At 41.0% G+C, this 25,587-nt stretch overlaps 1 protein-coding gene across 1 annotated transcript in view; it reads right to left on the minus strand.

Moving 5' to 3' along the window:
* SHOC2 (SHOC2 leucine rich repeat scaffold protein) overlaps window positions 1-25,587 on the minus strand; it is a 48,200-nt gene that overhangs the window by 18,035 nt on the left and 4,578 nt on the right. Inside the window, exon 2 of the mRNA XM_038757619.1 lies at window positions 11,982-12,119. Within this exon, the coding sequence (XP_038613547.1) occupies window positions 11,982-12,119 (138 nt within the window). The remainder of the gene's footprint in view (window positions 1-11,981; window positions 12,120-25,587) is intronic.

The following is a 25,587-nucleotide window of genomic DNA, read 5'->3' on the forward strand; positions in this document are numbered from 1 at the left end:
TATCCTTGCTTGCTACAGCTCTGCTTTCTCTTCCGCTCGACAATTTTACCTCTCCCTCATTAATGTCAATGCTCCCCACCCTATTAGTTCAGACCTTTAACTCCCTCCTGAAGCTTCCAGTGCTCCTACCTTCCTCCCTGGGGTGGATCCCCAGGCCCTCCCTGAGCCTTATGGGACACACACAGTTAAAGAAAAGAAGTCAGAGAGCCAGGAAATTAAGAAGTCATATAAACTCTCTGACTGCTGTCAGAGACAAGTGACATGTCACTTCATTATTTTATAAAGACCAAATTACCTAAATCGACATTAAAAAAAATAATTTTTGAGGGTGACATTATCCTCTAAAAATAAAATTCTACATGATTACCAAAGGTAGTCTCCTTCCTCTAAGCTTGTTGTGGGCAGTAAACATGTCTATGAACTCTGTTATGCTGTACTCTCCCAAGCACTTAATACAGTACTCTGCACATAGGAAGTGCTCAATAAACATGACTCATTGATTATTGTCTCACAAAAGAGAAACAGTGGGTTGGATGTTTCCCCACACTTAACCAACCTTCCCCTCTTTCCATTACTGTCACTACTCCAGGTAAGAAGGTGTGGTCATTTAAAGTCCTCTCTTCCAAGGGTTTGGAAACTATGTTAACAATGATTAATTAGATGGAGCATTGTGTAATTTAAACAATACCTTGTGGATTTTTTTGAACCAGCTCCCACCAAAAAGGTATTAACAACTGCACCTAAAGACAACACTACTTAGCACAGACAAGAAGCTTCTCATCTTCAAAGTGTTTTCCAAACGTCCTGATGAATTCTCTTTAATGAATCCCAACATCCTGATGACTTCTTATCTCCATTTTGCAAACAGGAAAACTGAGGCACAGAGGTTCAATTCTTTTCCTGAAGCCACTGAGGAAGTTAAACCTTGAGATGAGATTAGAATTCAGGTGTATTCATAGGCTGCGCTCTCGCAGTAAATACAATAAAAATAAACTTTGAAGATGGTATTTATTATGCCCTCACTACGTGCCAAACACCATTAGACACAAGATAATCAGATCGGGCACAGTTCCTGTCCCACATGGGGCTCAACAGGCTAAGGGTGTCTAGGGGAAAAGGAAACCAAGTCCTACACTTTTGTAAAAGGATTTAACAGTGACATTTTCCCCTCCTCTCATATGTTTGTGATCTATATGCTTGATTTCCTTTCATTTCGAAGGATTTTTTTTAATAATGCAGTATCCTAAAGGCAATTTGGGGAAAAGTGGTTCTAATTTCGGTATCTGTATTTTTCCACTCTGCTTACTCCATACACACTTGGATCAACAGTCTAAAAGGGTCATGACTTGGGAATACACAACCGCCCCTTGACTATCACATGCAGTTCTGGTCACTACATTTTAGGAAAGCACATATCGGGGCCAGGGAAAAGCAACCAAGACAGTGACAAACTGTCATTTGCAAGTACACCAATAAATTTAAGTTTTTTCAGTCAGGAAAGAGGAAGGGGGAGAGAGATCTTGACAAATTTACAAAAATCAGATAGGGCGTAGGCAGGATGAACATCAAATTGTTGTTCATAAAATTTTACAATAACAGGAGGAAGGGGGCACCCATTGAAACTTGAAGGTAATAGCTTCAAAACAAACAAAAGGAAATACTTCTTTGCACAGTGGGTGGTAAGTATATCTGTTACCACAGAAAGTTGTGCAGGCTGAAAATCACAGGAGGTTCAAAAGGGGTTTGGATAAATTCATGGATATGCAACCCATAAAAAGTCTGAGAAGGAAAGCTGAGCTGTAGCGAGGGACGGGGGGATTGGGGATATTAGAAAATAGATCCCTAAATATTAGCATTGACATTTGAAAGACAGAATTCTAGCACTTGAGTAGCAACACTGACTAATTGTTCTGAAGTTGTAACCTCCAAATTGTTACACAACCTTTGAATTTTAGGCCTGAATATATATATATATATATATATATATAACCTTGCCCTGTACAATAATTTGGTTGTTTTTTACATGGGTGTGCTTTGTGAATTTGGGAAGGAGCAGGGCCTAGTGGAAAGAGCACAGGCCTGAGAGTCAGAGGCCCTGGGTTTTAATTCTGGCTCTGCCACTTACCTGCTGTGTGACCATGGGCAAATTACTTAACTTCTCTGTGCCTCAGTTCCCTCATCTGCAAAATGGGGATTCAATACCTGTTCTTCCTCCTCCTCAGACTGTGAACTCCAAGTGAGACCTGATTACCCTGTAGCTACCCCAGAATTTGGTAAAGTGCTTGGTACCTAGTAAGTACTTAAATACCACTATTATTATTTACTCTTTCAATCAATGGTAATTATTGAGCACTTACAGTGCAGAGCACTACATTAAGCACTTGGAAGAGTTTAAGAGAGTTCGCATACATGCTCCTTGTCTTCAAGGAGCTCACAATCTAGCAAGGAAGAGAGATATTAGAATAAAGTTACGGGAAGCTACAGAGTATAAAGTTCCGTACAAAAGTGCATTGGGGGTGGGGGCAGAGTGGACATGGATTTAGGTGAAAAGGTGATGCACTAAGGATGGAAAATGGGGTGAGGAGATAAGAGATTAGTTAGGGAAGGCTTCCAGAAGGAGATCTGATTTTTGTAGGGCTCTGAACAGGGCACAGTGGTAGTCTGTTGCATATCAATCAATCAATCAATCAATCGTATTTATTGAGCGCTTACTGTGTGCAGAGCACTGTACTAAGCGCTTGGGAAGTACAAGTTGGCAACATATAGAGACAGTCCCTACCCAACAGTGGGCTCACAGTCTAAAAGGGGGAGACAGAGAACAAAACTAAACATACTAACAAAATAAAATAAATAGAATAGATATGTACAAGTAAAATAAATAAATAAATAAATAGAGTAATAAATATGTACAAACATATATACATATACACAGGTGCTGTGGGGATATGAATAAGGGAGGACGAGACCAAGGGGTCAATGGTAAAAGAGAAAAAGACAGTGATGTACAGAGAGTAGGATGGCATTAGAGAAGCAAAGTGTGTGAGTAGAATGGTGCTAGAGGAGCGAAATGTGCAATCAATCAATGGTATTTATTGAGCATTTACTGTGTACAGAACATGGTACTAAGCATTTGGGAGAGTACAATACAAGAGACTTGGTAGCCATGATTCCTGCCCACGAGGAACTTCTAGGGTTATAGTGGGAGAGGAGTGAGAATAAGTAAGGGGAAACAGCTGACTTATCTGTCTTAAAAGTCAATGATGAGGAGTTCCCGCTTGTTGAGGAGACAGATGGGCAACCACCTGAAGTTTCTGAGAAATGGGGAGATGTACTTTCTTACAAATCTTCACAGGAAGAGCCCATCCCACAACTTGATAGAAGGATTCAGGCTTCAATAAAAGCCTTTGAAAACTGACTGAACTCTGCAGTTCAAATAATTCTTAGGATAAGTCAGCTTTTTCAACATTTTTACTCAGTCAAGGTCTGGAAATATTGTTAATCATGTTTGCAGTTTATGCACTACTCAAAAATATCTCATCTGCTGTCTCTGCCTAATCTATCTCCCTCATCCATGCAGGCTATCTGACTTGAACCACTGATACTCCAGGGGCAGTGATGCTACAAAGACAACTTGATTTGAATCCATTTGAAAAGGGTGATCTCGGAATGGAACAAATATCTATAGGATCTGTGAAGCCACCACAGAGGCTAACATGCAAAGATTTTGATGGGTTCTCCTAATATTCCCTAGTATGTGTTTCCACTTCGGGGAGGATTGTGTCAGACACTTTCAAAACTCCACCATATGTGGCTTAATAAGTCCATCTGCTAATCAGTTGGAAAAATTGGATGCACTAAGAACACGAGATGAATAAAAAATAAAATGTCCAGGATGCAGCAGGAACTATTCGGGTCATGATTACAATGGTAAAACTCCCCAGACATTAATCAATCAATCATATTTACTGAGCATTTACTGTGTGCAAAGCACTGTACTAAGTGCCTTGGAGAGTGCAAAATAACCAAGTTGGTAGACACATTTCCTGCCCACAATAAGCTTACAGCCTAGCTCTACTAAGTTGCCTATGACCAGAGTCAATTTAATCAATGGGCAACAGGGTCTGCTTCCTAGGATCCATCTCCTCTGTCCATCACATCTCCTCCAAGGGGCCTTCCCCAATTAAGCCCACTTTTCCCCAGCTAACTCTCCCTTCTGCATCGTCTATGCACTTGGATCTGTGACCTTTGGGCATGTGCTATCACCCCAACCCCACAACATTTATATACATATCTGTAAATTACATATGATAAGTTATTTATATTAATTTCCATCTCTCCCTCTAGACTGTAAGCTCGATATGGGCAGGGAACGTATCTGCCAATTCTGTTGTATTGTACTCTCCCAAGTGCTTAGAACAGTGCTCTGCACATAGTAAGCACTCAATAAATATCATTGACTGATTAACAGATCACTGGGGTCTAAATGCCCTGAGGAGAGTCCTCCCCACCCTGCCAAAGCTAACCTACCTACACCCTTCTCATCACCTCCAGATTCTTACCTCTGCCAGGAAAACTGGAAGACTGAACTGGACCCAGCCCTGCCACAAATAGGATAAGCAGGGACATCCAATTGCCAGGAGGGCAATGTATACTTTTTAGCCTGAGGGAGCGTTTTGGGTTTCCTCTCCCCAGACCCAGCAGAGACCTAATCTAGGCATTTTAGCATGATTCTCTTAAGGACAGACTCATGATAACAGCCTTCCCTACACTAGAAGTACTAGGCACATAACCATGCAACTTAAAGGAAGCATGGCCCAGGTAACCTTAGCCATACCAGGATACTGGCCTACTAGGACTAAACGCAGGCCTTTCGGAAACAGGCATGTATTTAGGGGTGCCAGCATCAAAACTGTCTCAGGTGGCCATGTCTTCCAGTAGCACTGACTTGCCTTCACCGCTTAAATGCTCTGACAGCAGACCAAGCCCTCCTTTCTGAGCACCACAGGGCTGGAAGCAATGCTGAGGGTGGGGGTGGGTTGGTTCCCATGGGTCAGAGGACCCTTTCCAAACCCTCTACTGTATAAGATGGCTCCCAGAAACATGGGAGGCGAAAAATAATTTATGGAATATGGTAAGCATGCATGCTTTACATTGGGGCTCTAAAGGAAAATTGGTCTAAAATTTACTTTTATTATTAAAATGCGCAAATTAACAAACTAACCCGACTTTTAGCCACATAGATATTCCTGAAGGGACAGAGAAAATGGCAAAATAAAGATAACCTATTTGGTACAGTGGACTGAAAATACATTTATATGGAAACTTTTACCCAAAAGTTCATTTTCTCAATATATGAATTTGTTCTTCAAAAAAAAAAAACCGCCAAAAAAATTATATACTTCTATTACATTCTCCAATAAGTGACTAATACACTATGGTTTCATGCTTTTATGGTTTTGAGAATTTATAATTTTTTTTAAAGTTGCTTTAATTAGTAATCTTTTTTTATGGTATTTGTTAAACACTTACTATATACCAGGCACTGTACGACAAGCTAATCAGGATGGACACAATCCATGTCCCACATGCAGCTCCCAGTCTTAATCCCCATTTTAGAGATGAGGTAACTGAGGCAAAGAGAAGTGAAGTGACTTGCCCAAGGTCACACAGCAGACAATTGGCGGAGCTGGGATTAGAACTCAGGTCCTTCTGATTCCCAGCCTGTGATCTATCCACTTCGCCATGCTGTTCCTGAAAACCTTTAAAACCTTTTGAATGTAAGTGTCATTTTTAAAACCAAGGAGCCAATACAATTTTTTTTTGGAAAAAAAAAGAATCACAGTTGAGTCTTCTCTCTAGGGAAGATTTCCCCTGCCCTGTTACTAATTCTGTTCAACCAGAGAGTTTTGGGGAGACGGCCAGGATGACTGCAGGGGAGATCTCTGGCTCCCAGATTCCTGAGCTGGAACAAATGATGAGCTCTGGAAGAGGAGACAATAGGAAGGAGGAAGAAGCATTGACACCAAGACCTTTCCCACACCATCCTATGACCAGAGCAAACTCCTGGGTTGGCCCTAGCTTGGTGCCCGTAGCTAAGAGGCCTGGTGGGACTCTCCTCAGCTGCCATGGGGGCACCAACAGTTGAAGAGTCTGGGAGGACACAGATATGAGAGAAAAAGGTAGAGGTAAGTGGGAGAGGAGAAAAGGGAGCTTAACTAGAGGGAGACGAGCAGTAAAGGGATGAGGGAGGAGTGAGGCTTTCTTTCTCTGCCAGTCTCTGGGCTAAGTAGCAACTCTCTCTCCTCCCACACTGTCCTGTCTTTGATGCTTTTTTTCTCCCCATGCCGCCATTCAATCTACACACATTAAGACCACTGGGGATCAGGGAGCCTTCTGGGAGACAAAACCCTCTTTTCAAAAAGGGTATTACCATCAAAATGTTATGAGGCCTGCATATATGAGTCAGTTGTTTTTTTTTCTGCAAAGCACTGATGTAGAATCTCCTTCTGAGAAATCTTTAAAAGACAGCAAGGCAACCATCTGTAAAGGGATGGTTTTGAAGCACAGCCGCACCAGGGGGTATAAAAATGGACTGACTCTTAGGGATCCTCTCTTTTAAGGATTCATGTTCTCCAAAGATTATTCAAAAGTGTAATGTGTATTTAAAATCACCAAGCATAAACTTGCTTTTCCTAATCTGTACAGGGCCAGTTTCTTTATATTCACTTAGCTGCTTCACCAGATGTGTGGGCTTTACTGGGAAAATATAAACAATCTTTACATCTCAAGAATGTGAATCCATGCATCAATAAATGTTATTTAGAAGTTTTACCTTAAAAATTATAAGCATTCCAAAGAGAGTCCATTGGAAGAAAACAAAGATAAGTTTTAACTTCCAGAGTATAGAATTTAGAGTCTGCAGTACATCACTGCTTTGCAAACAACTGAAATGAGCCTAACTGCACAACTTTCTTACTGGAAATGATGTAACACACTAAGCAATTTGCTATTTCAACTGAAATATTGATATGAATGTGCATTAGGCCGTATCTGCAGAACAAGACATTAGGTCACTTCCTAAGAACTCCCTGCAATTTAAGCTTGGATATAAACTACTGTTCAAAAAGTAGATACAACTGATAAATGAAATGTGCTTTAGACAAGAATTGCCTACTTGTAAGCAGCAATAATGGGCAAGGACCCTATTATTTTTGTCTCTTGTGACACGTTTCCCCTAACCTATTGCCCCATCTCAGTAAAACATTAGCCAGAAAATGGCCCTTTTTTCAAAGACGTTTTCTATTTTTATTAGCAATCTTATAGCATACCCTAAAGGCTTTCTGTGGTAACAGAGCTTGGCAAGCTAACAACTCAAAATGCTTATTATCCAAGAAACACCTAACAAGCAAAATAAGACTCTTACTGAAACTTCACTCCTATAAACTAAACAAAAACCCTTATGCTTCAATGATTTCTCTCCAAAATATTTGGAAAACATTTCTAGAAACTCTACGAAGTTGTGAATGTCTTGTTCTGCAGATATGGCCTAATGCACATTCATATCAATATTTCATCATTTCCAGTAAGAAAATTGTGCAGTCAGGCTCATTTCAGTTGTCTGCAAAGCAGAGATGTACTGCAGACTCTCTAAATTCTATACTCTGGAAGTTTAGATAATGAATTTACATCCCGAAGTTTTCCCACACCAAAACAGCGTCAATTAAAAAAAAAAACTACCTGAAAGGCGGAGAATTGTAAAGTGCTTCGCACATAGTAAGTGCTTAACAAATGCCATCATTTTATTATCATTACTATAAAGGATCTGTGGCAGATTTTTTAAAAATGAATATTTATTTGGAAGAATGTTAGATGACATTTTGCTATTCTTTGCTATGTTGACTTTGTAAACAAACAGTATTCTAATACCAATGCTAAACCAAAGAAATATCTTTGCAGAAGCAATAGTCTACCCTTCAGAAAAAGGGATATGTTTGAGATTAAACAGACAAAATACCAAGTGCAACTTCCCCTGCAAACACCAAAGACGGGGGGAAAATGGTTAAGATGAGGTGCAGAAAATGCTTAAGTCTAAGCTTAAAATTGATAGCATTCTGCACTAAAAAGTTTGGCACCTAAGAGTTTTGTGATTCATCCCTTGCATTGGCCTCAACTCAAACCTTTTTCACTAAAGGGTTCTAACCATACATTAAACTGCAACCTAAAAATCAAGCCACAGCTTGTTTCAATGTTGAACCGTCATGACTAAGAAATAAAGCCAATGTTGCTGAATGATCATGTTTGTAATAAGCATAAATGTAGGTTGATCCCTGCCAGATTTTAACTTTTTAAAAGAACTTAACTCTTTCGCTACTTGTGAACTCTTCTGCATTTGTTCTCTCTATTATATTACACTGTCGATCTTTTAAAAACATGAGTGTCTCCAACAGATAAGAATCAAGACCGGAGATACTTTCAACTCGTACAAAAATAATCACCTCCAAAATATCAGATGGCTAGTTCAGCATAAGAATGCTTGCATACGTCAGCAAATAGCTTTAGTAGCCTGAGTTACAAGTACTGCTTTTATGGAAATAACCAGAGAAGAGGTTTTAAAAAAAAAAACCTCTATATTTTTATTTGTGTCCAAATTCTATAGCTGAAGTTTCTGATAAAAGAAAATAACTCAACACTGTAAATCCCAGACTGCAACAGAATTTGAATTACCTATTAAAGTTTACTTTACATGGTGTTTACTGAGCACTTACAGTGCACAGAGCACTGTAATAAGTAACTGGGAGAGGACAGTACAACAGAGTTAGTAGACATACCCCCCCGCCCACAGTGAATTTACAGTCTAGAGGAGGGAGACAGTCATTAATGTAATTAATTTACAGATATGTGCTGTGGGTCTGACGGTGGGGTGAATATCAAATGCCCAAATGGTACAGATCCAAATGCATAGCTGATGTAAAAGGGAAACAAACTGGGGGCACAGAGTGTTTAATTGAGGAAGGCCTCTAGGAGGTGATGGATCTTAATAAGGCTTTGAGGGTGGGGAGTGTGGTGGTCTGATGTAAACAGACAGGGCGAGAGTTACCACATTTTATTTTTAAATTCTTGCAACAGAAAGAACCATGGTGACATCCCTTCCGTGAATGAATAAACATTCAATCTATCAAGCCAAATCAACATATTTTTTAAGAGCCCTGCACACATTGGTGGGCAGTTAAATGCTAGATTTTCAATTCATCACCTCTTGAGATCATCAGTTACATTTGAACCCGGTGAACAAAAGAACATACTTAAATGAATGGTTAACCACCTTACACTAATTTCAGGATTGTTTTTTCTTCAGCAGCCTCCCACATCGAGTAGAGATTTGGTTACACAGGATTTCTAAAATGAGGTGCGTGCACTGCTTTGGGCAAATTTAAAGTCTGCCTCAGAAAAAAAAAAAAAAAAAAAAATATATATATATATAGATATATATCACTATATATCTCAACAGTGATTCAGTTGCCTGTATGGAAACTAGCACATTAATGTCATATAAAAAGAACACAGGCGTGGATACCTTGCCTCATTTGGGAGCCCAGTTGCCTACAAAGCATAGGGCTAGGCGTTCTGTAGGACTTCATGAGGATAATAAGCCCAGCATAAAAAGCAACCAGTTGAGTATGAGGGAGTGAGGAACAGTAAGCTGCAGAAAATGAGATGTTCCACTTTTTTCCCTACAGCTCCCTATCAACAATGGCTTGCAGCCACTGTTAAACAAGCAATGCTCATCTATGTTCTGAGGTTTCAAGACAAACTGGTCATCCCTCTGAGTTGCATGCAAAATCAGAAAATGAAAATACAAATTAGGCAAATTTTGACCAAGGAAATACAGGGGCAACTGGGAGCAGTTTCCAAGGCAAGCTCCCAAACCTACCTTTGGAAAAAGAAATATGTTTTAAAAATGATATCCAGGAATTTTAAGAGTCAGGCCGTTTTTCTGTGAGAAAGTTTAAAAAAATCCAAGCTTATGATTTCGCTGTATGTAAATTCATTTTGAGGCTTAATTCTGTAGATTGCAAGTTTCTTGTTGACAGGGATCGAGTCTCACAAATCTGTTGTATTGGACCTTCCCAAGAGCTTAGGAAAATGTTCTGCATACATTAAGCACTCAATAAATACCACTGATTGATTCATTCATTCCCCTAAAAGATACCTACAAAAATAAGAGTATTTCCTTATATAGTACCTGAATTCCAATAACCCATTTCTAAATGAAGTTGCCTCCTAGGATCAACAACTTCTTTGGTTATCTGCTCAGAGGTCCCTTCTGTTCCTGGAAAATCTGTGTCACAAACTAGCAAACTTCCTCAATTCATTTACTGTTGATTGCTTAATCTCAGCCCAGGTAGGGAAAAGGCAGCAGGGAGAGGATGGATTTAGTTAGCTGTAGCACTCAGACAAAATATCAGGATTATTATACAGTAAGGAGTCCACAAATACCAGCTGCATCCCCAGGATACGTGTATTGTGAGATGGTTGTAATCTGGTGTAGGGCTTCAGACAATAACAGCTGTTATCCCCATTGTAGTGTACTGGGGGATGCTATAACCTAGGGCATTTTTCCTGAAGTTGAAATAGTGGCTTTATCTAGTAAACAAACCAAAACAGTCTCTAAACAAATCTTCCAAACTCAGATTTCTCACCACACTGGCAAAGGAAAGGGTGGAGTTAGAAGGGAAAGAAGGTAGGGAAGCAGACTTCGATTTACAATTCACCATTTCTCCTCTTTAGCATACACTGTTTGGTGTTTTAAAGGTAACAGGGAATACATACTTTGAAAATCGCTAAACCAGCCCACATAAGAATGATGGAAAACCTGCAACAGAGTAGCCATCTTTACTGAAACTTTATTCAGGAATCTAGCTGCCAAACACGTGGTGGTAGGAGAGAGTTTAGAATTTCACTGCAAACTTTTTGCAAAGATATCCTTCAGAGAGATCCCCTCCCTGACACAGAAACCCAGCATCCTATCCACCTTGCTGAGATTTTCATGAATAGTTAACTTAAATGATGACAAAGTTTACGATTCGTACCAGGATAAAAAAAAAGGAACTTGTCTAAAAAACAAAAAGTCACTTGAAGAAAACTAACCCAGACATTTTTATATAAATGGAATTTTTTTTTGCTAAAAAGTCTCAGCTATTGAAGGCTATTAAATTCCAAAGTCTCAGAATTTACAACAGTTATCCATTTAAGCAGTTTCTTCTGTGCCTAAATGCACGTGTCAGTGGATTTACATATATATGTTTTGAATACATATATTCAAAACATATATACAGATATAAAATAAAACTACACCCAAGACATGCTCAATTCAATTTACTGGAGGTTAGCTAAATGGTTAGAAACACATGTTGCAATTACTCAAGCAGGCCTGTTAACTCTCCCCTGCAATATGGATGAAAAGCTTAAAGCCACGATGGTCAGGTTGTTTAAATAAACAGCATTTGTTTTATTCAGCCATCTGTTCTCTGCTGATTTGATTAAAAAGGAAAAGGATTCCCTCTTGTTCAACTCTGCATAAAATTCTGAACCAGCGGGAAAAAAACCCATTACATACTTCCAACCTGCATTTATTTTTTAGGGCAGTGTCCTGCAAATTATTCAGAATGGCATGAACACAAAATCATTTTCTTCCTCTGACATGGAACACAGTGTTTCAGTCACCTCTTTATACTCCAATTGAGCATAGTGCTTTCCTAAAAATTAATCTGGTTAGGAATTTGGAAATCCAATCCTTTTTTAAAAAAGTATTGTAAAAATTTGACAATTTCAAATTAGAATGGGAAGTGGAGAATTCTCATCCCTGCCTTGGCTCACGACCAAAACTGAACTGCTCTTCTTAATGTACAACCTGAAAGCAGATTTAAGTGACAGACATATCTCTCTTCCCTCAGCCCCATCCCAACCTCTTCCTCGAATACCTATAGTTTCTGGGAGGTCCAGGAGCTCGTTGTGCTGCAGGTCAAGGTTGGTGATCTGTGTGCAGTTTCCAATCTCCTTTGGAAGGTGTTCAAGCTGATTGTGAGCTACATCCAGCGTTATGAGGTTACATAATTCACCTGTGAAGAGACCAAAATAAGCTTTTTACAAATATTTCATGTAGTAACTTGTCACAGAAGGGTAGAGTTGGGCCAAAATGGTTTATACATTTTGTTCAAAATAAACTGAGTACAAAACAGTACAATCAAGATAGCATAAAGACAAAACCACACCACACATACTTTTGAAGAAAAAGCCATTTACAAAATTATACCAAACTGCCATTTCAAAGTCACAGCTACTATAATTAAACATGCACAACTGAAAAGATTTTTCCCAAGCTATACTTCAGTTACAGAAATGCCTGAAATTAGATAAGTTTCTAACTATAATAAAACCAAAGAATAGGAGCAATTATGCTTCAAGAGTACACAGCAAGGATTATTTATCCTTTTATTGTTTGCAGAAATTTTAAGAACTTAAATCTATCCTGAAAACGCCAACATGGTGAATTTCCCAGACTTCTCTTGGAGTTGAACTTCTGTTTCTTCTTTGTGAAAGAGATCACAATTGGCAATAACTCTCAACTTTCATAAACTCACAAAAAGAAAAATGAAGGCTCTGAAAAGCAATGTGTCTATTTCAAAAGGTGAATGTGTCGACCAATTCCATTACATTGTACTCTCCAAAGCACTTAGTTCAGTGCTCGGCATACATTAAGTGCTCAATAAATACCACTGATTGATAAAAAGGAAGCAGGGCACAATCTGCAACTGCAATGACTTGAAAAACTGCTTTTTAAAATTACCTAGGGTGGACTTGGAGTGTGAGCTGGTTATGAACAGGGAATGTGTCTGTTATATTGTTCTACTGTACTCTCCCAAGCACGTAATACAGTTGCTATGCACACAGTAAGCACTTGATTGACTGACTGGACATCTGCATCTCAACAACCCTGCTTATGGACCCCTTTTTCCACTTCGCTCCAGGATACAATTAATACTGAAATGGGTTAGAAAATGATCATTGATTGTCCAGACAGCAGACGAGATGGAATGTATAGAACAGTAAGCGCTCAATAAATATCACTGATTGATTGATTGACTGAATTCACAGCTTGCTCGTGAATACTTAGTGTTGTGAATACGGATAAGCCAAAACGTACAGGAAGTAAACTGCACAGAGTAAAAAGGAAAAGGCAGAAAAGTATTACAGCCCAGTTTAGATTTCTAGAACAGCTTTATAACAGAATGGCTTGGCTCTTCACTTCATTTACTACTTTTTCTCCTCTAGATAGTTCTAAATAAGTGTTGTTTCACGCACTACTCTTAAAGCAACCAACTATATAAGGTGGCAGCTTTACAATCCACTATAGCAAGGAATTAGTAGCATTTATTCTTTGCCACCTGTGCACAAAGCACAACCTCAGAGAGCTTAGGAGTTTACAATCTAATACTAAAAGACACTTTAAAGCAGAAAGAAGAAATCAATATCCAGCTTTCACCATAAGTAAAAAGGTTCAATGTAATTATCAAACAGAAACTTGGTCAAGACAATGGGCCTTTGAACATCCTCGGATTTCTAAAGCACCCACAGGAAGAAAAATCCTGATCATTTACCTAGCCAAAAGGTATACACTACATTCCAGCAGATTCTGTCATGACAATGCTGATGTTAGGAAACCTATCCTCTGCTGAAAGCACCAATACCTTACTCAAGCTGTTGTTCAAAAGATCTTGCCAGCTGTGAGGGGGAAGAAACTGGATATTTAGTATGTCATGAAGAGTATTTAGCACTGTGGGAGCACCAGTGGTAAAAAAAAAAAAAAGCACCACCACAAAAAAAACCCTATCCAGTTAAGCTCTCAGTTTGTGACCAACTGTATTTCAGAGTAAGAGATTTGACAAGACTACCAATGGAAATAGTGAAATCTCAAGGTAGCGTGGAAGAAATTATTTCTAATTTTTCCCCGTACAGTTTAGAAAGCGCAGAGTCAAATGCAACTAATATCTGCAATGGCATTATTTTTAGTTTTCCAGCAGAACTTGTAACCAATTCAGAGGAGGCAAAAAAAAACCCCAAAAAGCATTAGTTTAATTTTCAAAGACATATCACGGCACAGGTTTAAAATCTCCCACTCATTCATTCAAGTAAAAATACTTTAAGGATTAAAAACACTTTTCAGAACAACTTCACCAGATTAACTTTAGATTTAACCAATCTATTTTTGCTTATGCTTGAAACTGATTTAAATTTTTGAAATCCTGTACTATATGATAAATCCTGGGCCAGACAATAGAGTGGTAGTATTGAAGTGTTCATCTAAAATTTCACTAGTGAAAGGGCTGTTTATGCAAATAGTTAAATCTCAAATGCCAATTAATGCTTCTGTAGTCTCCCAAGTTGCACTACAGATCTTTAAATACTCACACTATCCCCCAATTGCCAATTATTCCTATAATTCTCCAACTCACTAACTTAGCTTTTTCAGGCTGAAAAATAAAATAATTTATCTGTTGTACATTATTTGAGTTCTTCCTAAGGTCATGTTTTTTTAATGTTACAAAGCAACCAGAATTTCTATGCAATACTTATTTTTTCAAAGGAATCAAATATACTATAACAGCAAATTAAACTGACCTTTCCCCAACCGCTGCTGGCCCAGTGGAGCAGATTACTAGAAGCAGTGCTTTTTTTATTAGCAATTGACAATGTTTAAAAGAGGTTAAATAAGACTCTTATGTCCATTACTATAGTTCTTTCATCAGGTACCTGAACCATGCTTATGAATTAGTAAAAAGTGTGCCTTTCCTATTCAACAGTTTGCATTTTTTAGAACAAGGACACCAAATGTTCAGATTCGCCTAATAGGTTGCATTTGTGTATTTTGGATATATGCCTAGAAACCTTGGGTAATGGACACATTTTTAATAAATCAGTGTTTCTCTCGGGTATTAATGGAAAAGTCTCCCCAGAAGGAGCTACACTGTGATGAAAAAGACTAAAATTTGATGGGAATAGAGACATCCATAACTTGCATATTCAATAGTACAATAGAGAAGCAGCGTGGCTCAGTGGAAAGTGGAAAGTGGCTTTGGAGTCAGTGGTCACGGGTTCAAATCCCGGCTCCGCCAATTGTCAGCTGTGTGACTTTGGGCGAGTCACTTCACTTCTCTGTGCCTCAGTTACCTCATCTGTAAAATGGGGATGAAGACTGGGAGCCCCACGTGGGACAACCTGATTACCTTGTAACCTCTCCAGCGCTTAGAATAGTGCTTTGTACATAGTAAGCCCTTAATAAATGCCATCATTATTATTATTATTAGTATTAGTATTACAAGGTTTCCGATGGATCCAAGATAAATATTCCATACTGGTATAAGCTAAAGACCCATCCAAAATCCAAACCATAATGTGTTATCTGCACAGTACTCAAGCCCTATCAGAACAAGGCCAGGTGTGGGTTGAGGTGGAGAAGATGTGAGACATGCCCGCTCTGCCGGGTCCTTTTGGCATCCTGACCCCCTCCTCAGTCTGCTGGGGAAATGCAAGAGACAGTGAGGGGGTGATTTTGGAGCCCACAATATGCCCCGTTGTGGCCTGGTCCCCAGGTCACCAGAGCTCCGGGGGACTGGAACTCAGCCCAAATACTGTGGTCACTTCTGAGCACCTCAACAGAAACTACGCACTTGGATCTGTATCCTTTAAGCACTTGTTACTCACTTCGTCCTTGGCACTTAGTAACATATTCTTACAGCCTGCCAATTTGGGGTCTACTATTTTTCTTAATGGTACTAGTTAAGCACTTGCTACGTGAAAGGCTCTGTACTAAGCGCTTGGACAGACAAAGTCCCTGTCCCACATGGGGCTCACAGTCTAAGTTGGAGGGTGGAGGTACCCCAGTTACCCATTTTACAGATGATGTCACTGAGGCCCAGAGAAATTAAATGACTTACCCAAGGTCACACAGCTGGAAAATGGCAGAACTGAAATTGTGTTGTTCTCTCCCAAGTGCTTAGTACAGTGCATGTCCAACAGTAAGTGCTCAATAAATCCCATTGATTAATTGATTATGCTAGATGCGATGCTTGGCATAGAGCATAGGCTACCCAGGATGGGCCTGCCTGAACCTTTGGGGCAAACTCATGAGCCCAGAGGCTGTTCACTCCCATCTTCCACTTCACTGCCTCTCGAGAAGGTACTTGTTGGAGATATAGAACAGAATCAAAGGAGTGGGGATACTGAGTCACCTGGGCCCCAGCACCCTCTGCCAAGTCCCTCTACCCACAAAGAGGCCATGTGTACAGAAGGGACGTTGGGAAGGGACAAAATGATGACCCCTGCTTCAGGCACTACATGTGCCCATTCCCCCAACTGCACATGATACACTCAAGCTACACCACATTCCAAAAGTCTTACCCCATCTTTGCTTTGTACCAAAACAGGAAATACTTAGCAACATACGGTAAAACATTTCCATCAGGGAGAGAGCTTCAGATTCCAGCCGAAGCATCAGCAATCCAACTGGCACGACAGCCTCCGGTCACGGCTGAGCTACTGACAGAACGGCTGGGCTCCTTCTGCAGTCACTTCTAGACTATCGCCCCTGCCATCTTCAGAGGTCGTGCTTTGCTCTTGTGTTTTACTGTAATCCCTGTTCTCAGTTTTCCATACTTCTGCTTGGGTGGTAGGAGCACTAGAAAAAACAATGGGTCTTTGGGGCAGGGTCACAAACCTGCAAGCAGCAGCAGTGGTCACTCTACAGTGTTAAGGAGGCGAGCCTAATAATAATGACATTTTTAAACACTGACAATCATAAAAATAATGTGTCAAGCACTGTTCTAAGCACTAGGGTAGATACAAGCTAATCAGGTTGGACACGGTCCCTGTCACACATGAGGCTCACAGTCTTAATCCCCATTTTACTGATGAGGTAACTGAGGCCTAGATAAGTTAAGTCACACAGCAGACATGTGGCAGAGCCAGGATTAAAACCCAGGTACTTCTGACTTCCAGGCATGTACTCTATCCACTGGACCATGCAGCTTGGTAGTCTGGAGACCCAGGTTCAAGTTCCAGCTCTCTCAATGGCTTAGTTTGACCATGGGCAGGTTGCTTAACCTCTCTGAGCCCCAGTTTCCTCATCTGTAAAATGGGGATGGGAATGATCAGTCGTCAGCTCATGTGGGATGGGAAGTGGGTCCAAACCCATGACCCGGCTTCCACCCCAGCCTTTAGCATATAGATAGTGCTTAATACATTCAAAATAATTATGGCTCCACGAGAGCCCGGCACCCCCTTTCCCAAGTACAATCCCTTTACTGCCTCCCCCTTCTAGACTGTGAGCCCACTGTTGGGTAGGGACCGTCTCTATGTGTTGCCAACTTGTGCTTCCCAAGCGCTTAGTACAGTGCTCTGCACACAGTAAGTGCTCAATAAATACGACTGATTGACTGATTCCAGAGCATCTCAGTGAGGCAACCTAAACGGCTTGCTTGGGCCTGATTTAATTCAGGTCGGTTACTTATGAACACTCTAGGTGGTTGGCAATAAAAATCCAATGGGTTCATTTTAATACCACATGGTGAAAAGAAAGACTCAGGCCAGTTAAGAAACACATTGGAAGGGCCAGGAGCATAAGCTTAGGAAGCAGGGAGACAAAAGATTCTCCTAACCCTGGGAATCCCGCCGTAAGGCTGGTTACGCATTGGTCGAGAGGACTAATCCATCCAATTCCCTGGAGAATGAGAAAAATTTCTTCATTGCCAAGGCAAACCTTAGGTCAATACTCTGGCACAATATCAGAGACAAACAGTAGGGTTAATTCAAGTGTTAGGAAGGCAAAATGCTGAATTGGCATTCATCAGGCTACTCTGCTGGACTAGTTTTTTGGCAGACCAACCACAAGGTGACCCGATGAACACTCCACAACCCAGAGCTCCTTGGGGATATCACGTGAGGTCCACAGAGGCTGCAAGAGCTCTGGGAGGGACCACGATGGGCCCGGTTGGGCTCAGCTCCTAGTTCAGGAAGCTCCTTGGAAGGCTGAAGCAGTTCCAGAGCCCCTGATCCCCATACCCCGTTCTGATGACTTTGGCGGGGTCCAAATAAAAAAGGCTGCTAGGCTTCCCTCCCAGAGTCCTTTGTACCAAAACCACTTAAGTCCTGCAGAGCTTCCCGATAACCATCCCATCCTGAGGTCTCGTGACACCTGTGGCCCAGAACAGCTCCATCTTCACCAGTATTTACTGAACGCCTAATGTGTACAGAGTCTGTACTTATGATGGTAATAATCTCCCGCTGAAATTGACAGATAAGCTTCAGGGCTGTCACAAAGGCATAAAGGAAGTGATTGGAGAGATAGTGGTTTGTGCAGCGCCATTCAACCCGGCTGTACTACTGCTGGGGCAAAGAGTGTAACAACAGAGTGGAAGGCAAGAGTGCAACATAATGCAAAGTGCACACAAAAGGGATAATAATAATGATAATAATAATATCATCAACAGCATTTGTTAAGCACTTACTATGTGCCAAGTACCGTGCTAAGTGACCGACCACATAAAATACAATCAAATCAAATACACCCTGTGTTCCACGGAGCACACAATCTAAGGGGGAGGGAGAATTGGTGCTTAAATCCCCATTTTACAGAGGGAACTGAGGCAGAGAAGTGAAGTGATTTGCCCAAGGTCACACAGCAAGCAAGGAGCAGAGCCAGGATTAGATCCCAGGTCTCCTGATTCACATTCCCAGGCTCTTCGGCTGTGGCCAAAGAGACCACAGCTCAGAGTCCACGATGGGCTGTCGTGCCACTGAAACAGCAGCCTTTGCAGCCTTTACCAACCCTGCTTGCCAGGTATTTTCAGGACTCCTGCTGAGGCTCATCTCCTCTTCAAATACGTTAGGTAGTTCTTTGCTCAAAAACCTTCACTGTTGATGGAACAGTCCTAGCGAGAGCCTTTACGAGGTGCTTAGAAACTTACAGAGGTAACAGCTGTTCCACTTAGCTGGCCAGTAACCACTGTCATTATCACCTTGTCCCAGGAAAATCTGTCACATCAGTTGTAATTCCAGTCATACATTAAGATTCACCACACGAAGTTGCCATAACACCACCCAGGGGTTATAACTGCATCGGGACTGGACAGTAGCTCAGGACTGTAATTTGAAGTGGGAATGGTGCATGTGACCATGTTCAACATGCAATTCAGACATGTCCAGAATATGAAGTAAACACCATTGAGACGCTCAGTTTCAACTACAAATTGTATTCTCTAGTAAGAGCAGGGTAAGGACCTTTTGGTTCCCCCAAGTCCACACTGAGCCCCTCAAGGCTCTGATGCATTCCCAAGGCACCCTGAAGTTCTGGAACTCCCTGGTTTGCGCAAACAGGATGCCTCCTTTAACAAGTTGTTGGGCTCCCATTCTTGTCATTCGGAAGGGAATTCAACAATCCTGACTTATTTCACCCTATTTCTTGATATCTGCATGGTTTTTTTTGGTTCATAAATGCAACTGGGGAGGAGGAACACAAGGGGCATGGCGAATTTCAAGAGCTAGAGCACAGTCTTTGGAGATAAATTACTAACCTAATATAAACCTATAAATCCTCATTTGCAATCAAAAGTACTATATTTGCAAACCAAACAGATGCTGAAATGGGAAAATTCCATGCCAGCCTACAAATATATTCAAGCTTGAAAATAGTCTTCCAAGCAACTGCTAATTATGTAGCTTTACAAGTGTGAGAGTGTGTGGGGATTTTTAGAGAGCTCTAAAAATCCCCACACACTCTTACACTTGTAAAGCTACATAAGTGTAAGCCTTAACTGAGCATCCATTGGGGGCAGAATCTCTGCTCAGCACCCGGAGGTGAGCAGTAAGGATAAGCTTCTGCCAATGAGGAATTTATAATCTCAAGGGAGGGGGTGGGAAAACGGGGGACATTGGGTCAAGTGCAAATTAGCCTTCCCAATTAGGATTGGGACCAGCTCAAAAACGAAACATCACGCCTTCAAGATAGGTCAGACACATGTGGTTTAGTAGCGCCTATGGGCTAGGTAACAAATCCAAATGATCTTAAAGCACCATGAAAAAATGTAGACTTCGAATTAACCTCTAGACTATTGATCCTAAACCCGACAAAATCCAGACAGGGCATTAGAGACGTTACACATTCGCTCAACTCTGCTAGAGAACCAGCTGTCCAGATAACATATCAGATTTGGCAATGTAAGTCTAATGAGGACAATTGCCTGCCTTCATACGTCTATGACTCACAAGAAGATGTCATGAGGGCTGAGTCCAACTTTAGGATACCTGGAACTCCACCCTAGGGAAAAAACCCACCCACTCCCACATATTTTTCTCTTACCAGAGAGTAGGAGCACAGATCAGGTCAGCTGGTTTTCCTGAGAAAACATACTACACTCACTGAAGCCACAAGCCCTGAGTATCAGGGTGGTAAGAGCTGAAATTTAGTTTGAAGTCAAAAATGAAAGAAAAATGTTTCACACACTAAAAAGCTGCTTAAACATCTTGAAAACCTTTATTTTGGTATTTACTTTTAAGCAGTGTGCAGAATCCTGCCCTATCAGGACGGCTTATATTCAAAAAGAAAAGGGGAATCTATAGGCTAGTCTGGGGTTGACACCCCCGACAAGTCTAAAATGCAATGACCACCTACCATTCCACCCAAACTCTACTTTGGGCTAGACTTCCAGGTTCAAGTTTTAACCCTGGTTATTCAAAAGAGGTGCTGTGAGAAATATTAGCCCTTATCTACACCACCTGCAAATTGCTAAGAACAGTTTCTCAATTTGGGGCTTACCCACAAGCTGACAGTGCCACGTAGCTGTCCCTGACTGACCTGGGAGAACATCTGGAGTTACGGAGACATACATTTAAGGGATCAGTCAGAGACGGGATTGGGTTGTCATCATCATCCTAGCCATCGTGGGAAGGGCATAATTTAGAAAACTCAAGTTCCCAAAGAGTTGTGGGCTATATCCAGAAAAAACAACTTGTGCACAGCACATCTCCCCTGCTCTAAAGGACCTCACGTCTTAAACGCGACCCTGGGAAGAAGAGCACTGTTCAATTCCATGTGGGAGCTGGAATCTTAGGGAACTAGGGAGCCAGATACAGGAGGTGGGGGGGGGGGGGGGGGATGAGGGACACAAATCCCTCAACTTCCTCATAAAACTAGCTTCTCTTCTGACACTGGGTTAACTGTTTGGTACCAATGAACTGACTGTCCCGAAGGAATGAAGGAAAAGAGGGATTAGGCCCACTCACACTATTGTCTTCTCCCAAGTGCTTAGTACAATGCTCCTGCTCAGAATAAGCAGTCAATACTATTGATTGATTAGCATTCACCATGAGCAAAATGCACAAGTACGAATCACAGAACGAATCACAGGGGCAGGGAGGCATTTCTGCTTGCTCTCAGAAAAAAATTGACCTCTTGGGGCTCTCCTAAAGATCTCTTTCTTTCACAAGAGGTTTCACAGGACCCAAACTGGCCAGGGGAGAAGAAATCCAGGCAAGAGAGGCAATCAGGTAAATTGCATGCAAAAGAATATTCTTTTGCTTTCACATGTTCATAGCATACCATGAACCTGTACGGAAAAGGTGATCAAAATGAGTTCTGAGAATGCGTAAGTTTGCTGTAAATGAGATTCTCAACTGAAGTGCTTTCTTAGCTCCTTTCCATCACAGTTTCTGGTTCTTCACAATACCATGTTCACTATCAGACTTATAATCACCTTTACTGTCAACTGCCCCAATCCTGACACTTAAGATTCTCTATCACTGGTCTCTAAATACAATAATTCACCACTCCATGCTGCATTAGCTCACAAGGGTATCACCAGCATGTATATAAAGATTACGAAAGTGTCATATAATTTCACAAATAACAGAATTGTTGTGTGTGTGTGTGTGTGTGTGTGTGTGTGTGTGTGTGTGTGTGTAACCTGCATACAACCTGGTAAAACTCCCTGTGTACTCCCAATAGCATCTTACCAAAACCAATATCTATGTCATTGATCCTGTACTCAAATGGTTTATTCAAAAACCAAAAATGAGCAAATACCAAGAAGGTTTCACAAATGATATGTTTAGGTACGGTATATCAACCAATAGAATTCATTAAATGCTTACTCTGTGAAGAGCATTGTACTTAGCACTTGTGACAGTATGACAGAGTTAGAAGATGTGACCCCTTCCCTCTAGGAATTGACAATCTTGCAATATATCTAAAGAGGCTCATGTAGTCCAAAGAAACCCTCCCAAGTTCTGTAACACCATTCTAGCCAAAACGCATAGTGAAAACATGCATCATGGTGGAACTTAGAATATTCTGGTAGTCAGCAACATAAAAGCGACACTGAATACCAATTTTTATTTACCAAAAGTTTCAAGAATGTATGCATACACGGGGGAAGAGAAAACGGTGGTAAGATTTGGAATGCATTCCCTATTTCCCATTTTTGCAACAAGCTCTCTTAAGAACACATCCCTCAGCACTAGAGACACTACTCTAAATGTGACCCTGATCCAACTTTCAAATTTTCATCCCATGCACCATGAGAATGAATCCATATTGCCCAGTACACTTCAGCTCTAGCTGAAATTACATTTGATATTCTTCTCAAAACACTACTGATGACATTATATTACTTGTTGTTGGCAACAAGTCCACTGCAGAGTGCCAGTACCCATTTTTGTAAGTTTTGAATAAGTGATTAGAACATTTTTGTAAGCTTTAAATAAATGATTAGACTAGGCACCTGAAAAACTTAATTCGACGCCATTTGATTTATGTATTATGTATTATGTGTGTGTGTGTATTATGTATTAATGAGCTTGGAATTTTTTTTTAGATTACCACTTCTGAACACAAGAAACACTCAAGATTAAGAAACAACCACTGACCACCTTTATGCCTGCCGATTTTTTTTAACGGTATTTGTTAAGCACTAACTGTGTGCCAAAGCCCTGTTCTAAGGTCAGACATAGTCCCTATCCTACACTGGACTCACAGTCTAATTAGGAGGGAGAACAGGTCATAAAGAAACCTAAGGAGTTTCACAGCCTAACAATCCAATACCACCTGATGAATGTGAACATTAGCAATGAATCTGTTCATGTTACTTAGCCATTTGAGGACAGTGGGAGCCACCACAGAACCATTCACTTCCCCTCTTTGTGGCTCACCAAGAGCCATGCAGCAGGAGGTAATTCTGGGCAATAGGATCATTTTCCCTCAACATCCTTGTTTCTTGTCACAAGCTCCAGCCATTTAAGCTACATGCTCTCAAATGAATAGAAGTGAGGAGTAATTAAAAAAAATGTTTGGGAACACTAAATTGTTTATATCCATTATGAATTTCTAATGTGCTTATCATCCATGCACTCTAAACAAATTACCAAAATAACAAAGAGCTTTTAAAGTGAAATAAAGGTCCTTTTCTTCTTTGCCTCAAGTAGACTAGGAAAGTCTAGAAATGACCTAGACGAGCTCACTGTGGGCAGGGAACGTGTCTATCACGTCTGCTGTACTGTACTCTCCAATCGCTTAGTACAGTGCTCTGCACACAGTAAGTGCTCAATAGATACCACTGATGATGACGAAGGATTTAGGAATTTCAATAAAACTCTTTCATGTCTGCAGACAACTACAGGTGGTGCATCCACTGATGTCTGGAAGCCAACACATGGTTTTCTGCGTCTTTCACATTCTGCACATGTATAACAGTTGGGTCTGTTATTTGCAGTGTGATTTTGGGGGCTACTTTATTATCACAGTCTTGCCAAAGCTTCTATTCAAAAGCAGCCACACTCTCTCCATTACCAGCCACCATGCTGGTCTTTCCTCCACTCTCATCTCCTTCAGATCGCTGCTATTTTACATCATTTGAGTTTACGTTCACTATTTTATAATGCTTTTCTGCCTTATCTGTTTGCAGCCACACTGTTTCAGTCAATCAGTCATATTTATTGAACGCTTACTTCTGGGCAGAGCACTGTACTATGTTCTTGGAAGAGTACAATCTAAGAGTCACTAGACACGTTCCCTGTCCACACGAGCTTGCAGTCTAGAGGAAGAGACAGACATTAATATAAACTAATAAATTAGAGATATGGACATTAGTGTTGTGGGCCTGAGGGATAGGTGAATAAAGTGTGCAAATCCCAGTGCAAGGGAGATGCAGAAGGGAGTGGGAGAAGAGGAAATACGGGTCTAGTCATGGAAGACCTCTTGGAGGTGTACCTTCAATAAGGCTCTGAAGGTGGGAATTGTGACAGTCTATCAGATATTAAGGGGAAATTTGGTTCAATTCAACATAAAGCAGTTGTTTACCTCCTTCCATCTCATATGCCACACCCACTGAGGTTGTATCATAATAATAATAATAATAATAACAATGATGATGGCATTTGTTAAGTGCTTACTTTGTGCAAAGCACTGTTCTAAGGGCTGGGGTGGATACAAGGTAATCAGGGTATCCCAAGTAGGGCTCACAGACTTCATCCCCATTTTACATAAGAGGGAACTGAGACCCAGAGAAATGAAGTGACTTGCCCAAAGTCACACAGCTGACCAGTGGCAGAAGCGGAATTAGAACCCACGACCTCTGACTCCTAAGCTCCGGCTCTTTCCACTAAGCCACGCTGCTTCTCCCAGTAAGCATGATGGAAAGAGCACAAGCTTGAGAGTCAGAGACCCTGGATTCTAATATTGGCTCTGTCACCTGTCTGCGGTTTGACCTTGGGCAAGTCACAACTTCTCTATGCCTCAGTTTCCTCATCTGTAAAATGGGGATTCAATACCTGTTCTCCGTACGATTCCTACTCAGAGCCCCAAATAGGACAGCAATTGTCTGACCTAATTATCTTGTATCTAACCCAGCAGTTCGAAGAACACTTGGCATATAAGTGCTTTACAAATACTATCATTGTTGGGGAGGGGGTAGATATTCTTAACCCATTTTTTAGATGCAGAAACTGAGGCCCAGCTGGGATTAGGTGCCTTACCCAAGGTCACACAACAAACCAGTGGCTAACTTGGGGCTATAACCCAGGTTTCCTCACTCTCAGGCCCATTCACGTTCTTTCAACTAACGCCCGTTTGACCCCCACGCTATTCATGTATCAGTCTTCCGAAGGGCCATTGCCCTCTTACTGCATTCTTCACTGGCTTATCCACAGTTAACTGTGCTGCCTAGATACTGGAATTCTAAAGCCAACATAGTCAGAAATTTATTTCATCAACTGAATTCTCAATCTGCTCCTCTAATCAGCAAGAATGGATAACTTCTATCCGATAACGTGGAAGGCAGGAGAACAAAGAGACTCACATCCCATAACAAGGATGTCAGAGAAAACTCCAGGCCACCCCACCTATCAATCCAACCCTGGCTGTCAACAACTGAGCTGCTGATCCAGCATCTCTGCCACTCTCCTAGGTGCCATCTTGGACTTCCTGCCACTGGGCCTCATTCACCTCCCTCTAATACAGTGAGGAATAGAATCAGACCTAAC

This window comes from Tachyglossus aculeatus, chromosome 16 (assembly GCF_015852505.1).
Source record: "Tachyglossus aculeatus isolate mTacAcu1 chromosome 16, mTacAcu1.pri, whole genome shotgun sequence".
Classification (NCBI taxonomy): Eukaryota; Metazoa; Chordata; class Mammalia; order Monotremata; family Tachyglossidae; genus Tachyglossus; species Tachyglossus aculeatus.